General features: G+C 36.0%; 2 protein-coding genes across 2 annotated transcripts in view; one reads left to right on the top strand and one right to left on the bottom strand.

Annotated features, from left to right (window-relative positions):
* CCDC73 (coiled-coil domain containing 73) overlaps positions 1–1,789 on the top strand; it is a 310,502-nt gene extending 308,713 nt beyond the window's left edge. Inside the window, exon 20 of the mRNA XM_053672983.1 lies at positions 1,220–1,789. Coding sequence (XP_053528958.1) covers positions 1,220–1,435 — 216 coding nt within the window. The 3' untranslated portion in view covers positions 1,436–1,789. The remainder of the gene's footprint in view (positions 1–1,219) is intronic.
* A 28-nt stretch (positions 1,790–1,817) lies between these two features.
* On the bottom strand, positions 1,818–23,294 carry EIF3M (eukaryotic translation initiation factor 3 subunit M). Its single transcript, XM_037128263.2, has 11 exons — positions 23,171–23,294; positions 20,649–20,781; positions 19,593–19,731; positions 19,203–19,326; positions 18,768–18,862; positions 10,245–10,328; positions 9,269–9,368; positions 8,068–8,149; positions 3,665–3,808; positions 2,465–2,525; positions 1,818–2,010 (listed from the first exon to the last, which is right to left on the bottom strand). The coding sequence occupies exons 1-11, from the start codon at positions 23,210–23,212 to the stop codon at positions 1,890–1,892; spliced, it is 1,125 nt and encodes a 374-aa protein (XP_036984158.1). The 5' UTR covers positions 23,213–23,294; the 3' UTR covers positions 1,818–1,889.
* Positions 23,295–23,343: the final 49 nt, after the last annotated feature.

Here is a 23,343-nt window from a genome sequence, read left to right as displayed (position 1 = left end):
GCCAAACCAGCAACTGCTTTGCGGGACCATGACCAGCCAAGTGAGCCATTCCTGCCAGGGCAGAGCCATGCCCTTGAAAGACTTTTAACACATAGAAATACTAACAGTATTTTTTGACACAAGAGGAAATATATGATTCAGATTTTTAAAAAGTCTATATATACAGAAGTGACCAGAATATTTATATCAAAATGTTTAAATTGGAATCTTGGGTAATTTTAATGTAATTCTTATCCTGGTCACGATTCTAAAATCTAACACTCCCTTTTAACAGGGGGTTTTATCTGGTAATGTGAGAACACCATCAAAGATTTTTTTCAAGAAATTACCTCAAATTTATTTGGTAGGGATAAATTAAAACAAATATTCAACCAGGAGACAGTTAAATTACCACACATCTATAAAAGAGAATATTTTGAAGCCACTTACAATAGTTTGTGAGAAATTTTAGTCACCTAGGAGACAACTCAGAGGGGAAAACAAAGATATAAAATTCTAAAGAGAAATCAATGATATTAAAAACAAAACAAAAAAAGACTAGCAGGAGTCAGTACCAAAATGTTGACAGGTCTCTCTGGATAGTGAATCACTACTGATTTTAGTTACTTTATACTTTCTTCTGTTTTCTAAATTTTCAATGTTTTATTATCAGGAAAAAATCTTAAAATGAAACATTTTTAGCACAGTATCAAAAATCAGTATGATCCAATATGGTGCTTTGGAAACACACCAACTTCCAACTACTGCACTGCTCCGTGTCTCCAAAAATGGTGCTGTGAAGCAGGAGAAGAAACAGGAAGTAAAAGGCAGTTTTTAAGTGGTAGCTTACTTCTGCTCGCATTTTCCGTTTTCCCCTTGTTTTGCTAGAAGATACAAAACATAGACATGTTTGGGAAGGGAAGGAAGCTGAAGACAAAACAGATTTTTATCTGCCTGTTTTAAATATCTTTTCTTTCAATGTAAGCTCAAGACCTTTTAGAGAACCTTTGTGGTATTCCTGGAATATATTAAAATATCTTGAAAAGCTACTATGTAAGTCTACAGATTCACATGTGACAGAATTACTAAGGTATTAGTTGGAAATTAGCCAAGAAAACAGTGGCTTTATCACCTGCACATAATTGCAAAAGTTTAAGGGTATTCTTGAAACTCTTTTGAAGATGAGTGTTTAGAAAATGAGTAATAATTTCAGTGGTAAAACAAGTTTGGTCTCTCCTAGGTGAAAACAAAGCCTCTGAACTCAGCTCTGCAAAGCCGTTTTCAGATTGTCAAGATTAAAGACACTAAGGATTTAACTGTGTCTTCTACTGGGGAAGATGACTGGCAGAGCCTGCTAACAAATCAAGTAAATGAAATTGAAAAGTACCTAGTCTTAGAAAGTGACAACCCAACTAAAAAGAGAAAAGCAGAAGAGATGTTGGAAAAAACAGATTAAAGTAATTTCAGTGGTGAAACAGTATATTGACGTGGTTTTAAGCAAAATGACTGTTACATTTACAGCTTTTTACAGATGTATTGCTCACTTTTCCAGCTTTTTCTGATGTGACGAAGTCACTATTATGTTTTTGCTCAGCAAATGCTTCATTTAAGATAGCTGAGACTGCCAAGTTTGCTGTCAGCATCCAGTTCCCCTTCAAGTTCTCCATATATCCTTTCATCAAAGCTCTTGTAGCACCTTCAAAACCCTCCCTCGTAGAACACAACTTCAGTATTGTACACGACAGACACAGTGACTCCCTCTGTAACTCACTACTGTATATCCTCTGATTGTGATTTCCTTTTCTTTGAATTTGAGACAATAAATATTCAGACTGTAGTCGGATTTCAGCTTACAACGTTTTACTATCATTTAGATATTTTTCTGCAAAAGAAAATTATAGCATAAAAATTCAGGTATCAGAAAGACTCAGAAGGCTGTTTTTCACTTTGTTCAAGTTTTGTTTCCAGGCATTGAGGGTGTCATACAGCTGTTGCCACTGCTGCTTTCCAAAAGTCCGATGTGTGCTATGACTAAAAATTGAAAAAGTAAAGTCATTAGTGAACATTTTTTATCCTCTGGTAGTCTTTCACAATACTATACACTTGCATCTAGTCCAAAGCAAGGTTAAAAAATACCTAAAAGACAAGTTAGGACTGTAACGAAAAAATTAGAAGCTTACATGGAAAAAAATCTTTACCATCCTGATCCTGAACCTTCCATTTTCCTGAACTACATAAACCAGACACAAAAGTCATTAGTATTCTAGCCAATGCTGAGCCATTAAATGAAATGTGCTGGAAAATAGGACTCTTTCATTAAATAAGCTAATCACATTCAGTCTGAACTTTAATAAAATTATGATAAATAGCAACTATTTAACTACAGTCAACTGATAAGAACACTACCTTGGTTCTCTAAACATGTAAGTGAAATAATCAGAACTAAACTGTTCTACAAAATGCTGCAGAGTATTTAACGTCTTACCTGACAATTACTTTTCTCTGGGTCTGATCAATTTTGCAGTAGACCATTTTTGTTTTCACTGCTGAAAAAAGATATTTTACATGATGTGTTACATGGAAAATTCCAAAGAAAAGCCCCCAAAACCCAGCTTAAAGTATGAAACTGACCAAGTAGGCCATAACAAAACTATACAGTTTTCCAACATTATTTTAGAAACTGGCTCTTTGATTCTAGTAATAACCATAGTGATGTGATACAACCAAGAGGAAGGCCATCCATTTATTTATCCTGTGGTTGCTGGGCCAGCCTCTATTAAGTATCACATACAGCGTTCATTACACATGGGGGAGAGGGACTAATTTCCTAATAAGATACTTTAAAAAAAAATTTTATTTTTAGAGAGGGGAAGGGAGGGAAGAAGAGAGGGAAACATCAGTGTGTAAGTTGCCTCTTATGCGCCCCCTCACTGGGAACCTGGACTAAACCCAGGCGTGTGTCCCAACTGGGAATCAAACCAGCAATCCTTTGGTTTGCAGGCTGGCACTCAATCCACTAAGCCACACCAGCCAGGGCAAGATACTCCTTTATAGGTATGTTTAAGACTTACAGCACTACAAACCATGTCAACAGTTATTTTATTTATTTATCTGTTCATTTTATTAATCTTAATTGTACAATCCTACCAACTTTCAAACTTAAAAGGCTCAGAAAAAAATCCTGATTAATAGTAACACATCACCTTTTATAACTTTCTAACGCAACCGCTGGGGAAGAAGATCCTGTTTCTAGGCCAATCATAAAAAACTGGTAACAGTTAACATTTGCCAGGCACTGGGCTAAGTGCTTTACCAGTATTGTATTAATTCATTTAACCCTCACAACTACAAATTACCTCTATATTTATGTTTCATGAAGGAAGACCCAGTCTCAAACCCAGGTCTGATGGAAAAATCTAGGCTCTTAACCACTATCAGTATACTGCCTAAAGGCCTCTGTTGTGTAAGACTTCAAGGGATACAATACCAGAAACCACACAGCAATTAATATGTCCACTGAATTTGCACTCTACTACAATTACCTGCTAATCTACTAAATATACACATTACCTACAAAGAATCCAGCTTTGTTAGCATAAGGCTCAGTTTCAAGATTAAAAATCTTATATTCAATGGGGTGAAAAACAAGTAACAGGAAAAAATGAAAATGTTCTAATTGCCTTACCATCAATAACAAATGCTTCAACATCATCAGCTCCAATCTGAAGTTCCTGTTGCATTGTATCAAAAGAAATTTCTTTATTTTCCACTGCCATTCCCATAAAAGTAAGTAGTCTCATTTTTGCCATATTTTGTTCATGTAATAGTCCTGAATAACAACATAGGAGCAAAGTTTAATTAAAGTGTCAACTTAATAAAAGAGCTACACAATTACAACTCTTGTTAAACTGTGGAAGTCATTGTGTTTGAGCACTTCACATAATTTCAACAAAGCTTGTTATATTTTTCAAACCATAAATAGACCCCATAATTAAATTATAGAGTTTTAAAATTATTTTTCTAGAACTACATTTAATTTCTATTTATTGATTTTAGGGAGGGAGGGAAGGAAAGGGGGAGAGGAAGAGAGAAACACTAATTTGATGTTCCACTTAACTTATGCATTCATTGACTCATTCTTGTATGTGCCCTGACTCAGGATTGAACCCAAAACCTTGGCACACTGGGGCAATGCTGTAATAAGCTGAGCTACCTGACCAGGGTAAAACTACAGTTCTTTATTATTATAGTGCCATAGATAATAGATCCAAAGTTAAGAATGGGCTACAAAGTGTTATTTTTAGGCCCTAAAAGTTTTTTATATCTTAACTTTTAAAATATTTATTTATTTTAGGAAATGAAATATACAAAATATATTTCATAAGAAAAATTTTTATTTAACTGAATTATTAAAGCTTATTTTTACTAATAGATCTCTGTAAACATGGAGTTCTAAAATATTTTCAAACACATTCAGTCATAAAAAAGTCCAAACTGTAAGATGTGTTTATCACCCAACATTTACAGTCTAAATGATTAGTAGTAGAAAAAAACACTAATTAACAGGGATACTTGTTCTTTAAAAGGCATAAGTAGAAAACTATCAACAATTCAAATTTTTGCCATATAATTTCTAATGCAACATGCTATTACAGTTATTCACATAAAAAACAATTGTTAGACCTAAAGGGAAACTTACATTACTTGGTCCTGATCCTTTCACTTTCAGAAACAATAAAATTGAGGAGTGAAGAAATTAAATGACACTCATAAAGTGGCAGTACCAGGCCTTGAAAAGAGGTTCATTTATAAAATAAGTGACCAGTGCGCTCTCCCTACTGGGAGCACACCTGCACCTTTCCCCTCCCCCTTTCCTTCTCCCACAGGCAGGCATCTCCTGAACTCTAGGGGACCCCCAAGAGACTTGCAACCAAGGGAACAATGGGCAGTGCCTGCTTGTCCCAGGCTAACCCCCTGAACCTGTCTCCAAGGCCCCCCTTTCCCTGACTGCCCAGTGAGCCAAAGCAGCCCCACCTGGGCTCTCCTGCTGCTGCTTCTGTCATAGGCCCTTCCTTGTTTCACTGTCCCCAGCTTTAATAAACGTACTCTCAAAATCAAAATAAGTGACTAGAAATACAAATATTTATAATCTTGAATATCCAAGTGTTATCTGTTCCTAAGTAGAAGCTGAACTATATAATATGCTAACTTATTAGTTATAAAAACAAGTTCCTAAAATTAATCTAGAATTTCATATCATACTTTTCTGAATTTTTAAATTTTGTAAACTCAGCAAATGATCAATTACCCTGTAATAATTAAGAGCCTCAAGTTTGTATTGTTAAAAAAGTTCTCCCTAAACACTCCATAAATTTGAAATATGCAACATTCATATATTTTCAGATGACTGGGGGAAGTCCATTAATATAGTACATAATAGTCTGTTAATTAGCTACAATTATGATGCAGGCTTTCTATTTGGCCCAGATTCAACAAAAACACCATCATCATAACTCAAATGAATGAGTTACCCAAGTAAGTATTGCTAATCAGGTTTAATGGAAATGTACAAGCATGGAGAAATTAATTAGTGCACATTAATGCTAATTAACAAATGAAAATTAGATGCTGATTAACTTTCTGAAGCAAGAATGTAGCAACTCGATAACACTGCATTGTATGTGGACATGTTAGGGCAATTCAGATGACAGAGGATAATGCTACAGTTGGCCCAATTTGTCAGTGCTAATAACACGAAGTATTCTGATAAACTTGCCACCTGTGGAATCCTAACATTTGTGACGAGACTTTAAGCCTTAATGAATGAAGGTCTAATAATATATCTACAACTAAATGTATACACATTCAGTAAGATGTTTTCCTCAAAGCATCTTTTACAGATTTCGAATAAAAGATAGCTAATTTGCGCAGATGTTCAAGAAACAAAAGCCAAAACAGAACTTGATTTCCAGATGGCACAATAAATTAAAAATGTTTTTCCTGTTACAGAGAACAAATACTGAGATTTTTCTTAGTATGTGCAAATATAAGCAAATTCCTTAATATTCCCAGTTCTCTGGGCATATATAATTCCCTTTTCATGTGTCAAAGTGATAGAAACTTCTCAGATTTCTAAGGTATAATGAAAATACTCTTGAAATAAAATTTATTTTACTGCTACTCATTGTGCAGTTACAAGCTTAAAATTATTTCTAGAATAAATTCTGTAAAACCATTATCTATCATACACGGGAACCTGTGTTTAAAAACATTTCAAACTGGTTTAAAGTCACTACTTCAAAACAAATCACAAACTTAAAGCCTTTCGGACTCTTGCTCTCAAATCAAGCTATTAAGCCAGTGAAGTATGAGTTAAAGACTTTAAAAAGCTGTGCTTTATTTCAAGGAAGTAGAACATTACCTTCAAAGAGGAAGTCACGGTGTTCTGTGCCATATTTCAATTTTAAAGTTATAAAAAAATCTAATTTTATGGAAACATTTATTCATTACTAATATGTCAAAACCGTAATGCAGTAATAAAAAAATGTGCATCATTGAGCAATTTCTGCATTGTCACTGACCCCTGCCTTAAAATGCGGCAATATAGGAAACGTAATTTTAATGCATGCAATAGCTTATGAACCAGTGCTCCTTTGAAACAGTCAATTACACATCAATGGGGGAGTGTCAAAGTGTTAATTACTACTCCTTTTTCCTTGGTGAGTAAATAAAGAGGTTGCTGACATTAACATTCCATCACATAGCTTCATGCCACAAAACAAATTAACTGGGACAGAATGTGGTTTTCTGGGTCTAGTGCACCTGGCAAAGCATTCTACACAAACACTTGCATCTGCTTTATCTTGGTGTATTCCAAATGCCTTATTATGTTAAGAATAATTCAATCTTGCTAAATTCCAATGGCTGTACAAAGTTTACAGGCAAGAGGAATTAATGATTACTACACTGAGAACAGTATAATCAAAGTAGATTATAAATGTATTCTTTATGTTTCAAACAACCAGGAAGAATAACGATTCAGTTTTAATGTGAAAAATATATAATGTATTTTGATTATTGCCTAGTAGGAAAACAAAGCACCTTAGTTTCAGAGTTGTCTTCAATCTCAAATGTTAAAGACATGCTCTAGGAGGAAAATACTGAATACATACGGAATTTGCTCAATGAGAATAAGATTCAATTTGGCAAACATTTACTGAGCTCTGATGTTCTAGAAATAAACTCAAAGGCAAAATCACAAAGCTAAGACTTACTTTGCTGTCTTCAACAAACTGTAGTTGGGAAAGTTTCTCCTATCATGTAAAATCACTACAACTCCATTTTTATTCCATCTACGACTTCACGTTGATCTACTAAGCAATACTATATTTTCTATAATTTGGGGTTTGGGGTATGCACCAAACAAAATACTATATTAGAGGGGGAAACAACGATTTGTTACCATTATGTGACTAGCTTTTTTAAAAAAGCACCAACAATATAAATCACCATGCATATGAATAAGGAGTAATTGTTTCTTTACAAAGAAACAATTTTACTTTAAACAATAATAAAGTTCCTTTCATCGTATTTTGTCAGCTCTTAAAATGAGTACTTTTAAAATTATGATCAAAGTTAATGGTGGTCCTTTAAGTTACTTTTCTGCTACATCTCCCATTCCAAAGTTTTAAAAACATCAATGGGACTATTAATACCAAATCTCCAAAGAACTGCTCTTACCAGACCTTTACCTCTGAGAATCATCGTATAGCAGAGGTGGAAGGGCCTAAAATCCAACAAGTTCTTATGGAGAAGAAAAAAATGCCTGGGTTTTCTGACTCCTCATTTCATGCCCTTTCTATCACAAATACTACCACCTATCCCTTTTTGGTTTCTGATTCCCAATGAAGTCTGAGTAACCTTTTAAACTGCCAACCCATGTTTGTTGCTCTCCCTCCTACACCACTGGCTAGGGTAATCTACACATTAGGCCATGGCCATATTGCTGGACCGCACAGTACAAACAGTTCTAAAATAGCACATTCCCATCTCTCTCCACCCCTCCCAAGAATAAACCCCAAAACTTACCAAGTGAATCTATGAAGTCTTTATTATTCTGATAAAACTTGACATATGATGCCAATTTAGCACTCACAAATATGGTTAAAAGCTATATAGATAGAGACAAAAAGATATAATATTCAATATAGAATTATGGTTTATAACTCAAGATATTTTTAAGACACTGACTCCCAGCAATAACTCTATTTCAGTGCTAGATTTCAATCTAATCAAATTACCATCTAAACCATTTGCTTAGTAACACTCATATGAAAGATTCAGTAAATATGAGGGGGGGACCCGAACCACCCCCCATTCCTGAATTATCTTCTGGAGGGCGGGCCCCCTATAGTACAGGCTTCCTCTGCTAGGTGAGCATCCTAGGATCCCATCTGTATCAATGTACCAATTGGCATTGAGAGGTTGTGTTCACCTTCAGTGAATTTTTCTTGAAGACTCAACACACGTGTCCACATGGCACTGAGTGCTAAGCAGGTTTTTTTTTGTGAAAAATAGCGGGACACCTCCATGCCACCCTCCTATTCACCCAATCTCGCTCTGCGAGACTTTTTTTGTTCCCCAGGTTAAAAAAAAAAAGCCAATGTGGAAGAGGTGAAACAAAAATGGCAGAAGCAGTAAAAGGAATCAAAATTGACAAATTCAAAAACTGTTTTGAGCAGTGGGAAAACCATCTCAATAGGTGTATTGTATCAAAGAGTGCTTTGAAGGTGACTGAAGTTTAAACACGTAAGAATACACAATTTTCTATAAGTAAATTCCACTTTTTTGGGCCCCCTCTCATACAGTGAGCTCTAAAGATAGTGGTAATGGCATAACACAAATGGGAAAAATAACCCAAAACATGTTTATACTTGCACTTGAAAAGGGTGTTAATATGTTTTTAAATACCAGGTTTTTAAATGTCTTCTTAACTGGGGACATTATATACTAAAAAGAAATCTGTATTATCTAAGTTCATAATGGCCAGGCAAGTGAGGAGGTGAGGGAAAAGGTGAAAGAACAGAATAGTGTTTAGTGGTTAGAGAAAAGCTGGTCCTAAGTTTCAGTCTGTTCCTGATATAAAAATCAGTAGTTCTCTTTCCACATCTAATAGTTATGTTCATTAATACAAAGTAAAGGAGTTCATTCATCCAAAGAAAGAGTTCTGCTTTAGTAGGTTAAATTTAGGAATAGAGAACATTTTTCACATTAAAGATAAACTACTTACATCATGAATAAGCTCTCCTTCCAAAAACTTGACTGGTTTTAAAGTAAGAAGATGGTCAAAAAGAAATGCATTTGGATCTTTCAATGCTCGTACAATACACCTTAATTAGAAAACAAAAAATCCAAGCTCAAGAGTCTTGAAATTCAGGTATGTTTCACTGAATTTGCAGAATGCAATACATTTATTTCAGTAAAATATTTAAGAGTTCAATATACACAGTGTAAGAAAAGCTGGAAGACTGGGGTTAAAATAGGCCAATAAATCTATCACGTATATCTGACTTAACAAAATAATAAAATAGTTGTAGACAAAAACATAGCTGGAAAGTACCATAAAGTAATCAAAGAATAAATAAAACGGTTGTTGCACCTTGTTATATGCCAGACAGTAAAGTAGGTGCTTTATGTGCATTAACTTGTTTAATCCTCACAATATCCTGTGAGACCTATAGTCTTCGTGCCCATTTTATGGATGACCAAACAGGCTCAGAGAACTAGCCCAGTAAGGGCAAATTAAGCGCTGGATTATTTGAATGCAGGCAGTCTGACCTCAAAGATCTTTTCTATTAACTACCCTTTCAGCCAACACCTATCATGTGCAGGTCCTTGTGACCTCCTTGTGAAGGAGAACGCCGTAAGGTATCATGATTTGTTTTTAGCAAGCCAACAACTTTTCCTCATCTACACACCTTAATTTTAAGACCTAAAATTAGATTCTGTTTTTCAGGTTGGGATTTGCAGCCCATACCAGCAATACCCAAACAGCAAACACCATGTGGCTATTCACATATAACATATGGTTCTTTCAATACCAAATCTTGAATTTTAGTACTGCTATTAGAATCACCAATGTGCACAAAGTATCAAAGGCTTTGGCTCACGGCTGGATGCAGACATGACTTCAGTTAAATGACTGAATACTGCAGCCAGCTCTAAGCTGCTGCTAACTGTCATTAGAACAACATGTTAAACATTACCTGTGGGCATCAACTCGAGCTTGGGAAGCATTGTCCTCCGTGTAACTTCCTAGCAATTCGACCATGACTTTTGAAGCAGCATCACTAAAGAAAAAATACTGCTTTAAAAATTTCTATCATCATTGTCACCCATTCATTCAAAAATATTTATTATGCCAAGTACTGTGCTGATGGTACACACAATGGTCACTAAGAGAGATAAGGTCCCTCTCTGTGGGAAACATCATGGAACTTTCCTTCTAGTACGAAAGATAGACAACTAAAGAAACATACAAGTGCATACCACATAGGAAATAAATGGCAATTAATAGACAGAGACAGAAAAGAAGGGGTACTTTATGTAAAATGAGCAGGTCAAGTGTCACTTTCTCCTTGAAGAAAAACTCGTGAACTTAAATTTAAAGGATATAAAATAACTGAAATTGTTAGGACAGTATGGCCAAAGTTGAACTACACTAGCCATTTAAATACCTCTACTAAATACATCCTTCCAATCAAAACATCCTCGAAATTATGCAGATGATCAATTTTGACTTAGAAAATGTTTATCTTCACCCTTCATTTCTTCTCATAGACTAATGAATCTTTAGCCAGTCATATAAAGGTTTGCTAAGTAGAATAGGGTTTTTTTCTTTCTTCATTCTGTCAAACACTTTTGCTTGCCCACATCTGGATTCAACCTGGATAAAAATCAGCAAGAGCTGTTTGGTTTATTTAACTTATTCCAGAGAGAATGGGAGAGGGGCCAGGAGAGAAACATTAATTGGCTGCGTCTTGCAGGTGCTTCAGCCAGGAACTGTGCACCCACAACCAGGCATGTGCCCTGACCCAGAATCTAACTTACCACCTTTTGGTCTATGATATGACACTTCAATCAACTGATCACACCAGGTAGGGCCATGATTTATTTTTAAAAGGTAAATGATATTCTAAAACCTCCCACAAAACTAACTAAGGTTTATTAAACTACATAATTGTAGGAGTGGTTAGGTGGTAACCAGCATTTTAAATGTAGTTATATAACTGGTAGAATTCAAAGAAAAAATTTAAGAAAAACTGTGTTTTACTCAGGAGTCCTTGTGCCACACTGTAAGTGCAGGCACACTCTTCAGTTTTAGCAGCCACAGTACACTCAGGTACAATTTAACAGCTTAAGAAGTCTGAATTCACAAAGATGAGATAAAATAGCCCATTAAAAGTAAAGTATATGTATTTGACATATACTTTACAGGGCTCAAGAAATACATGTTTACGTGTACATGATACATCTCTAGGGTTTAAGAAAATGCATTACAGTTTGTACTCATCAACCACCAATATGTATAAAAATCATGAAGCAGCACCCATAAATGTAAGCATTCTTACTAAACGGGCAAAGCGAATTTCAGAATTCTATTTAGAGACAGGAAAAAAACCCATTTTCTGTGTACTTAAGCAAAAACTGTCTTAAATTTACATTAGTATTACAGTAATACAGCATTTAAATAACCAACCTCTTCTAGTTCCCTAAGTATGGGCACATTCATCCATTTAGGCCATGATATGCCGGACACCTTGGAAATACACTGGTTGACAGACAAGGCTCCTAGTTTTCAACAAAGGGTATTAGGTGCCATGATAAAGGGAGAGGGTACTGTACAAAGAGGGCACCTAACCTAAACGTGGGAGTATTTCAGACAGAGAAACCAAGTTGAGTGGAAGCCTAGGCCACTGGCAGGTAAACTTTCTGGGAAGGGCACAAGACACAGTAAATAGTTTAGGCTTTACTGGCCTTATGATCTTTGCTGCAATTACTCAAGTCTCTGAGAACTTGCAGGCCTGAAGCCCCACTGCCCACCACACCTACCACTAGGGTGGTGCCCTGAGACTGAGGTGACCTCGACATAAAGGGACATTTTCCACAACCAAGGCAACACCTTCTCACCCAGATCCTAGAGGTGCCAGTAGGGCAAGTAAGAGAAAACAAAAACTGGTGCTATAGCACCATCTACTGGAAAACAAATGAAAGGCCAATACTTACCAACCTGCTGAATTATTAGGAGCAAAACAATACTTAAAAAGAAGAGTTTAGCACCTCAAATGCCCAGGCAGAGAAATAACCCACCAAGTGCCATGAATAACCAAGGAAATAAGGTAGCTTGGAAAGAAAACGAAGTCTCCAGAAACCAAACTCAAACGCTTGAAAGACTATAATTAATTTAAATGACAGAGAATTCAAGATTGTAGTTGTGAAGAAACTCAACAAGATGCAAGAAAACTTGGCAAGGCAGTTCAGTGGAATCAGTAATAAAATCAACAAGCAAAAATGGTATTCTGAAAAGAGTGAAACTATAAAAGAACATTCTGGAGCTGAATAACGCAACAAATAATATTAAGAATAAACAGAGAATAGCAGAAACAGAGCAGACCAGATGGAAGAGAAAACTGGTGAGCTTGAAGAAAATATAGAAATGACTCAAATGGAAGAAGAGCAAGAACTAAGAGTTTAAAAAAATGAAAAAAAAACTCTACAAGAACTATCTGACTCCATTACAAAGAGCAACATAAGAATGATGGGTAGTATCAGAAGAAGAGAGGGACAAGGAAACAGAAAGCCTATTCAAACAAATAATCCATGAGAACTTTCCAAACCTATGGAAAGAGGTGTACTCTCAAATTTAAAAAGGTAACAATACCTAATTATTTTAATGCAAATGGACCTTTTCTAAGACATATTACATTAAAACTGTGAAAAGTTAATGACAAAATCCTCTCAAGACAGCCAGGGGGAGAAAGATCGTATCCTACAAAGAAAACCCCATTAGATCATGATCAGATTTTTCAGTAGAAATCTTACAAGCTAGGAGAGAGTGAAATGAGATATTCAAAATAGTAAAAGAGAAAAACCATCTGTCTAGATGCAGCAAAGTTATCCTTTAGATATGAAGGAAATCAACACTTTTCTCAGGCAAATAAAAGTTAAAGGAATTTACCCTAAGACCCGCATTATAAGAATGTTGAAAGGAGCTCTTCTACCTGAAATGAAATGACAAAATATACAAACTTTGAGTAAGATAACAGAGCAGGATATTGCATCCCTATTTCTTGATAGGGGATCAACGAATTATAACATAAAGGTTAAAGGGGAAAAAAAGATGTAACTATTGCAACCTGGAAATGAACAGCATAAGGGATAATTTGTGACAACAAAAATGGAAAAGGTAAGTGAAGATAAAATGCAATCAGACGTAGACTACTGTATGCATGAAACATTTTAGTACACAAATCTAGTGGTAGTAGCACACACGCACAAATAACAGAGCTAAGACATATAGCATTTTTGAAAAAAGGAGGAAAATGATAAAGTAAACTAAAACAGACAGAAACACAAGGGACAAGAAACAAGACACAGAGCTAACAGAAAAGATTAAATGGCTGTAAGAAGTCCTCATGTATCAATAATCACCCTAAATGTAAATGGACTGAATTCACCAAAGGCAGAGTGGTGGGATGCATTAAGAAATAGGAACAAACTGCATGTTGCCTTCAGGAGGCCCATCTCAGCTACAAAGGCGAAAACAAAGTGGTGGAAGATGATACTCCAACCAAATGTCAACCAAGAGAAAAGCAGATGTAGCCTTACTTGTATCAACAAAACACAGGTTTCAAGATAAAAAGGTAACAAGAGACAAAGACTGACATTTTATCATTGTAATGGAGATGATTCACCAAGAAAATACAATGTTATTAATATGTGTGCCCCCAATCTGGGAGCACCAAAATATATAAAGACTTAGAAAGCTAAAGGGGAAAGTGACAAAAATATTATTGCAGAGGACCCCACTGACAGCAATCATCCAAACAAAAAGTCACTAAGCCCTTATATGGCACATTTCATCAAATGGACATGATTAATATTCATAGACCTTACATTCCTTAATGACAGACTATACTTTCTTCTCAAGTGCACACAAAACATTCTCAAGGATTGTTCATATGTTGGAACACAAAACTAGTCTCAATAAACTTAAAAAGACAAATCAAAACAAGCACAGTTTCACACCATGTCAATATATGGTGAAACTGGAATTAACTACTAGAGAGCTACAAAACCCACTAATATGTGAAGATTAAACATGCTACTGAACAACTACTGGGTCAAAGAACAAATAAACAAAGACATGAAAAGATACATTGTGATAAATGAAAATACCAAAAATCAAAATTCTAGGATGCAACAAAAGTGGTACCAAGAGGTAAGTTTATAGCATTATGTGCCTAACTCAAGAAACAAGAAAAAAACCTCAATCTAACATTACACCTTAAAGAACCAGAAAATAAGGACAAACAAAGACCAATATTAGCAGAAGGAAGGAAATAAAAATTAGAGTGGAAATAAATGAAACAGAAAACAAAAAGACAATTGGAAAAAAACTAATAAAACAAAGAGCTAGTTCTCTGAAAAGATATATGTAACACTGACAAACCTCTGGCTAGACTCACTAAGGAAAAAAGAGAAAAGATCAAAGTCAGAAATGAAAGACCCTTACAATGGACACCACAGGATTATACAACAACATATACTATGAACGGCTATACGCCACCAAATTTGATAACCTAGAAGAAATGGACAAATTCTTAGAAATATGTAACCTTCCAAAACGAATGATGAAGAACTGGAAAACCTCAATAGATTGATCACTAGTAAGGAAATTGAAACAGTAATCAAAAACCTCCTAAAAATCAAAAGTCCAGGACCAAATGGCTTCATTGATAAATCCTTCCTAACATTCTAAGATGATATAGTATCTATCTTTCTCAAATGTTTCCAAAAAATCAAAGAGGAAAAAATACCCCCTAACTCATTTTATGAGGCCAACACTACCCTGACACCAAAACCAAGCAGGGACAATCCAACAACAGCAATAATGACAATAAATTACAGGCCACTATCTCTGGTGGACACAGGTGCAAAAATCCTAAACAAAATGCTAGCAAACTGAATACAATACATGAAAAGGATCATACATCTTGATCAAGTGGGGTTCATTCCAGGAATGTAGAAGATGGTTGAACATACATGCAAATCAACTAATGCGTTGCACCATATCAACAACAACAACAAAAAGATAAAAGTCATGATTATAGCAATAGATGCAGAAAAAGCATCTGACAAGACAGAACATATATTTATGATTACAACAATCAAATGGATATAGAAGGAAAGTACTCAACATAATAAAGGCCATATATGACAAACCCTCAACTAATATATCAATGGTTAAACACTAAAACCTTTTCCTCTAAATTAGGTACTGGACAAAGATGCCCACTCTCACCATTGTTACTCAATATATTGATAGCACAGGAGAAGTCCTAGTCAGAACATTCAGGCAAGAAATAAAAGGCATCCCAATTGGGGCTGAAGTAAAACTGTCACTGTTTGCAGACAACATGATTCTATGTACAGAAATGAATCCAACAAAAGACTATCAGAAACAATGAGCAAAAATAGTAAAGTTGCAGGATACAAAATCAGTATATAAAAATCCATTGTATTCATATATACTAATAGTGAAATAGCAGAAAAAGAAAGGAGTAAAACAATCCCATTTACAATTTCAACAAAAAGAATAAAATACCTAGGAATAAACTTAACAAAGAAAGTGAAGGATCTATAAGATGAAAACTGTAAGACACTTTTGAAAGAAACTGAATATACAAAAAAATGGAAAGATATTCTGTATTTATGGATTGGAAAGATTAACACTATTAAAATTGTTAACTAATTAACTAATGCAATACACAAATTTAAGGCAAAATCCCATCAAAGACCCTGAATAGCCAAAGCAACTCAGACAAAAGAACAAAGTCAGACTTCAAACTACATACAAAATTATAATAATCAAAACAATAAGGTATCGGCATAAAAACAGACACACAGACTAATGGAACAGAATTCAGAGTCCACAAATAAACCCATACCTATCTAAGTTTTGACAGAGAGGCCAAACACATCCGACGGAGAAAGGAAAGTCTCATCAATAAATGGTGCTGAGAAAACTGAAAAGTCACAGGCAAAAGGAAGAAACCAGAATGCTGACACCCAGTAACTCAATAAATTAAAGTACTGAATATAATCACTAGTTATAATGAAAATGCACATCTAAACCACATGAGATAATACCTCACACCTGTGAGAATGGCTATTATCAATGAAACAAAATATAAGTGCCCTGACCAGTATGGCTCAGTTACTTGTGTGCCATCTGGCAAAGCCAAAGGCTACCCATTCAATTCCTGGTCAGAGCACAGGCCTGGGTGTGGGCTTAGTCCCTGGTCGGGGCATGTACGAGAGGCAGCCAATCGATATTTCTCTGTCACAATACTTCTCTTCCTTGCTTCCTCCTTTCTCCTCCCCTCTCTCTAAAAATAAATAAAATCTCAAAACAGAAAAGTGATGGAGAGGATGTAAAGAGGGAAATCTCCCCCACTGCTGGTAGGAATGTAAACTGGTGCAGCCACTATGGAAACAGTATGGAGGTTCCTCAAATTAACAATAGAACTACCATATGACCCAGCAATCCCCCTTCTGGGTATTTACCTGAAAAATCTGAAAACACATCCATACCCTTATGTTTATTACAGTATTATTCACAATAGCCAAGACATGGAAACAACCTAAGTGTCCTTTGACAGATGACTGGATAAAGACGTGGTACATATACACAAAGGAATACTACTCAGCCATAAAAAAGAAATATTGTCATTTTCAACAACGTAGGTGGCTTTTAAGAGTATTATGCTAAGTGAAATAAACAGAAAAAGACAAGAACCATATTTTCACTTTTATGTGGGATATAAAAGAACAAGCAACAAATGAACAAGTAATACAAATAAACAAAAAACAAAGTCAGGTACAGACAACAAAATGGTGGTTACCAAACGGGAAAGGGGCTGGGGAGGGAGAAGAGGGCAGAGGAGGTCAAATACATAGTGATAGAAAGGGACTAGACTTTGAGTGGTGAGCAGTAACAAAGAATACAGATGTTGTATTATAAGTTGTATACCTAAAACTATAGGTTATTAACTAACCAATGTGATGCCAATAAATCTAATAAAATATTTTTTAAAATAAGGAATAATGATCATCTATGACAAATACAGCAGATAAATTTCTAATGTTAACATTAGGATGTGTCTGGTAGAGCAAAGATGGGTATTCATGTCCTATCTCAGTTTCTCTGAGAATTAGCTTTGGAATTCTTTAGAACATTACTTCCTTAGGACATATAACAGACCGAGGACCTGGTAAACAGCAAGCAATAAGAGAAATCACCCAATGAGTAGTAATCATCTGTGGTAAGTGCCAGGCAAGAGGGAAACAATAGTCATCTTTTAAAGTGTGAAAAAAATGAAAAGGATAGTGACAGGAGTAATATTCAACATTTACTAAGTGATTTCTCAATAATTAAGCCACTGTTTTGTGTATAATATCTTTAATCTTTTTGACAACCCTTGGAACTAAGTACTAGTGTTTCTACTTCGAAGTTGGAAACGGGAGGTATACAGACGGTAAATAACTTATCTAAGGTCATACAAGTAGAAAAACCAACATCTGCATGCCAGTAGTCTGATGCTGCAGCCTATATAGTTTAAGTGTGGATTAAAATATGGATTATTTCTCCAACTCTTTTTATGCTCCCTGCACGCCCCACCCCCCGCGCATTTGAAATGGCCTGTTATTAACTACCAAATCTTATTACTTTATTGACAACTGGATGGAATGCTGCCAGTGTGTTGGCATATAATAGTAAGTACTACTTCAGAAAGAAATAGGCTATTAATGCAAGACCCCTGCTTATCTTTTATAATAAACAGTCCAACTTTCAAAGCAAAAATATAATTTCCTTGCTGCATTGTTATATTTACATAGTCTGCAAAAAAAAATTACATTCAACGCAATAGAAACATAGTAATCTTGTTGATCCTAACATATTCAACACCTAAGCACTGAAAACCAGTATAAAAATTGTGCAATAAAACTATACCGAACAGTGTGTATATAGAAGAATAATATTTTGGAAAGAAGCTTGCTGGGCTGGACACAAGCCCTAGAAACTCAACAGATACTCATGCTGTACAGTCGATTGCAAAGTTTCAACTGGGGCATTGTTCATATGAGACTTTGTGGAAACTGCTAGACCCTCACTTCTATTAAACAAAAGCAACAACACTATTCTATACTAAGACATTAAAGCACCATTAAATAAACTTATCTGGTACTATAGACAGCTTTGGGATTAATAGATGTACCATTTTTATAACAAAAGCAAGTTTTGCTTTTTAAGTTAAAAGATAGGGAAATAGTATTTTAAAATTTGCAGTTATCTTTAGTATGTGAAATTTACAGAAATAGATTAATAGCAACTCATGGAGAACCAAGTAGAGCAAGAATCACTTTCCCTATCTATCTTTAAAAATCAGCCATCAGCTACTCATTTTGCCTCTTAAGTTTTAATTTAAGACATTAATTCTGAATACCTTTTCTTACAATCCACAAGTGCCTCATAAAGTAGTCTTAAAAGGGTGTGTTTTTTTTCAGTGGTGAGGTTCCAGTCAGAAATCCATTTTCTAACCTATGATGAGATTGACAAAAGGAGAAAATTTAGTGATACAGCTTAACACATTTGCTACTTATTTTAGTTATAATGTAAAACTACACTTCTTAAAAGCAGAACAAGTGCCCTGGCTGGTGTGGCTCAGTGGATTGATCACCAGCCTGTGAACCAAAGGGTCGCTGGTTCAATTCCCAGTTGGGGCATATGCCTGGGTTGCAGGCCAGGTCCCCAGTAGGGGTGCTCAAGAGGCAACCACACATTGATGTTTCTCTTCCCCCCCTTCCCCTCTCTAAAAATAAAATGAATAAAATCTTTAAAAAAGAAAAGAAAAGCAGAACAAGTATTCCACATAACTCACCTGATCCAGCTCAGTTGGAATATACTGGATGGCCCCACAAGATGCTGCCACTTTAATGAGGCTGCAATATACTGTGTATCTTACTGGAGTATTCTTGTCCATCCCATGGAAAAGGTTGCTTAGCCTGGTTAAAAAGTTATTTAAAAAAGTTTGAGATCAGTAACTATGGTGATTATCTGGTCTAACAAACCCAAGACAGATACTGTTTATAACGTCACATAAGGAGGGAAAGGGCGGGGGTAGGGAGTCACACAGAAAGGTTAAATGACTCGTCCAAAGTCATGCAGCTAATAAAAGCCATAGCTGACAGTCAAGTTCCAGAATTCTTGCTTTTAACCATCAAATGCAGAGTCCCTAGAAAAACTGAGTCTCTTTCATTTCTTAACTTACAACTGCAGTCTCAGAGATGGGCGTTCACCTTCCCGAAATTTGACCAGCTTTTCACAGAGGTTTTCAATCAGAGCTTCCTGCTTTTCTGGCTCCAGGATCAATAGGAGGGACACCACACTGTTCATCACGCTTTCAACATCTACATGTATATGGGTAACACAACAGTGATACTTTAATACTTACTGTATCTAGTTAAATATGTACTTCAAGCATTCAAAGACCATTAAACATTAGACAGTTTAAAAAGATGTAATCTACTGTAAAACAGTTCTGAAGGCCACTTTTCCTTCAATGGTGTGCACTATACTAAAAATATATATGAATTCAACCTAAACTAGCTCTGTTGTAGAGCTAACATTCAGAAAACAATTTGTATGTTTTATTAAAGAAAGAAATCATTACCTAATATTTGGTTTTCAATCAGTAAAACAGAAAACTGATTTACATGTCTATATAGAGTTTCAATTTTTTACTGGCAAGATATAATTCAATCCTGTGGAAGTTACTGGTTAGGTCTTAGGCTAGGATGTTTTCCCAATGGAAGCAAACTTTGTACATACAAACAGAAAAATTATTTAGAAATGAAAGCTGTCTACCTTCTGGTTGGGTCACTAGTTTTTGAGTGTATGCTGCTAGTCATATACCAAGTTTGATCTCAAACCTTAAATAGAGATTCCAAGACTTCCAATTTTCAAAATTTCCCATTTTATTTCAATAAATAGGGCATCAGCTAAATAAATGGCTTTTAGATTTATTATACTCCACTTGCTATTAATCTAAACCTTATGAAAAAGAAGTGCTTCTTTTTCTATGTTCAATCTATGTTCAATCCAGTATTTAGTGGGTGCAGTGACACTCAGAAGTCATTCCTGATGTAAAAAAGTTGTTTCCTCAAAATGGGCTTACTTCGTAGTTATAACGGATTAGAATAAACTGAAAGTATGTGCAAAGATTAGAAACAGTGCCTAAAAGTTCTAAGGTCTGAAACAAAACAAATTCACAAGAAAATTAAAAAGTAGGTTCTTCATTATTAGAAATATTACAAAAAATACAAACCTTTATCATCTTCCTTCAGACATACATCACAGGCTTCAATAATCTGAGCTAGATCTATATGAAGTCCCCCTTCTGAGTTCTCTTCTGAAATTTCAGCTCCTTTAGACTTCAGATAAGCTCGAAGCTCTGCAGCCTGGCGAATTAAACAGCATTGCTGTGTTATCTATAAAACTGACCACGAATAACAAAATACATGCTCTCGAACCATCCTGTCCTACTTCTGAAAAAATTCAATATAAATGCCGCACTGAACAATGACTTTATCTTACCCATCATCACAGCCCTACAGTGTGCCCTCTACAAACCCCGAGACCACACAGATCCACTAGGGTCACCTGCAGAATCTCTTTCATATCGCCTACATCCTGCCCGAACTCCATTATACAGCACCAATCTTTCTACTATAACTCAAAGCCTTTGTGGGGGAGGGGGGCAGTGCAGGGCATGATATCTGACTTGGTAAATTCAATGTTTTAAAGAAATGAAACTTCATTGCTCTCAGGTGTACATAACACAGCTATTTTAAAGTTACACACATTACCTTGGCAAAAGGTATATTAAATGTTTGAGAACCCGAGATGAGCATTTTGGGAAACAAAGATAAAAAGATGAAGATGATGCCTCTGAATGTTTATTTGAATAAACTATTTGTCTCAAATTGGATTTATTATGTAAATAGTCTTTTAAAATGCAAAATGCCTATCTGGATCAAAAAGCACCTTTGGGCCTATAAAAGTATATCTACAGGACTGTATCCAGTATTTAGACATTTTCTACTGTAATGTGTGTATGTGGCATTTAACAACTTCCTCCTTTTAGAGATTGGTATGTATGGCAACCAAAAACCAATGTAAATGGTATTTAAGATAATAAAATGAAGAAGTAAAACAGGGAGAGGTGAGGATACCATTAGTAAATGCCTGGGTATCACATTTTCTAAACCCACAAATGTTTTGGCTACCTAAGAAAAGCATATTAAGTCTGTAGATCTGATGGTACTATCCTTTCAGCTAAGCACATAGTAACTTCACATGAGCTGGTAGTAAAACAAGACTTCATAAAACAACTGTCACCCTACCAGAGAGCATAAAAATATCACTGGGAAGTATACTTCTCTATAAAAACACCCATAACACTGTCAAAAAAAAAAAGGCACTTGTTCAGTTTCTGCTTTATAGACACAAAGTGAACTTTCTCTAATAACTATTCAACAGTTTATTGTTTTTAATCTGCCATGGTCACTGGTCACAAGTTGTGGTTGTGGAGGGGTACAAACAGAGGAAAGAAACAAGGATTCTCAACTCCATTTATCAACTATAATTAAGCAGAGAATTTAATCAAAGTTAAATTCCTGAAAGCAATCACCTATTTACCTGAAAGGAATGTGTAGTGTGAAAAGATATATCACAACAGCAGCAGCATAACCTAACTGGAAATGACACTTTAAACTAAAATATGATTTATAAATTGCTGCATTTACAAATATTTTTCCATGTTAAAAAAATACTTTTCAGTAACCTCATAGTCAACTGTTGACGACATGATTCCATGACGAATAAGACATCCTTTTTTTCCCTTGTTGTTAACATCTAACTGTTCAACTTCTTCTCCAGACTGATTTTTAAAATTTTTTTTTCATTTCAATTCTTTACTTTGCCCTTCAGGGCTGAGGGTCTATCTGCATTTCTTGTGGAAGGGGTGGGTGGTGAATGACATCTGCAATTCTTAAAGTATGTCAGAACAGTAATGCTGTCTTTTATGGAAACCAAAATTTCCACGTTAGTGGAATAGTAGTTAAATTAGAAAATGACAACACGACTTCACAGAACAGCTTTTAGTCTGCAAAATTAACTTAGAGATCATTATATGTTTAGTTTAACTCCCACCAACTACAGTTTAGCTTTTGTTACGGGGGAAAAGTGCAAACCCCATCCAAACGGAACATTTAAAAATGTTGGGACGGCTCACCAGATGTGTGCCTCAAAGTATGAAGATGGAATTGACGTTTCATTTTCAGGGTACAAACCTCTCAGGCTTGCACAGTAGGTCTATGTACAAAATAGGTCACCTGTGTCTTTGTGGTCCCATTAACACCACTTTAATCTTCAGTACAAAATTATTTTTCTTCAGCCTGCTTACGCCATCTAAATATCTACCACCTCCTACTCCGGATGTGGCTGCATTGGGGGGACGGAAGTAGATACCAGTGAGTCAGATAGTACTGTGCTGTCAGAAGTAACTCCAGGCTCAAAAAGTACTGACGCCGACCAAGAAAGTGGAGTGGAGCCTGGGGCCCAGCGCTGGGACAATCGGCCACTGGGCTGGTGCAACTCCAGGCCACAAAGGCGCGCCCCAGCCTCCCGGCTCTCCACTCCCACGTGCGAAGTGAGCTGTGGCCATCAGTCCCAGAGCCGGCTCCGCAGAGAGGCGTTCCTCTCGCCAGGCCCAGCCTCGACTCGGCCCTTCACAACCCAAGGCTCGCTCAACCCCACCCTGGCGTCCCCCTCGGCCCGGGAGCACACCTGATCTTCCTCACTGATGTCGATGAAGGCCGGGACACTCATGGTGAAGGTCCGAATGCGGCAGACACTCCACTCACCGACAACGCTGGCCGGAAAAGGGAGCTGACACGCTCTGTGGAGCCTGACAACCGCTTCCGGGTCACCTCGCGCTTGTCCTGAGGGGCGGAGTCACT

This window comes from Artibeus jamaicensis, unplaced genomic scaffold, assembly GCF_021234435.1.
Source record: "Artibeus jamaicensis isolate MK-2021 breed Jamaican fruit bat unplaced genomic scaffold, CSHL_Jam_final contig_797, whole genome shotgun sequence".
In the NCBI taxonomy this organism is placed as follows: domain Eukaryota; kingdom Metazoa; phylum Chordata; class Mammalia; order Chiroptera; family Phyllostomidae; genus Artibeus; species Artibeus jamaicensis.
The sequence above is the reverse complement of the archived record's forward strand: the minus strand, read 5'-3'. Positions and strand labels throughout refer to the sequence as shown.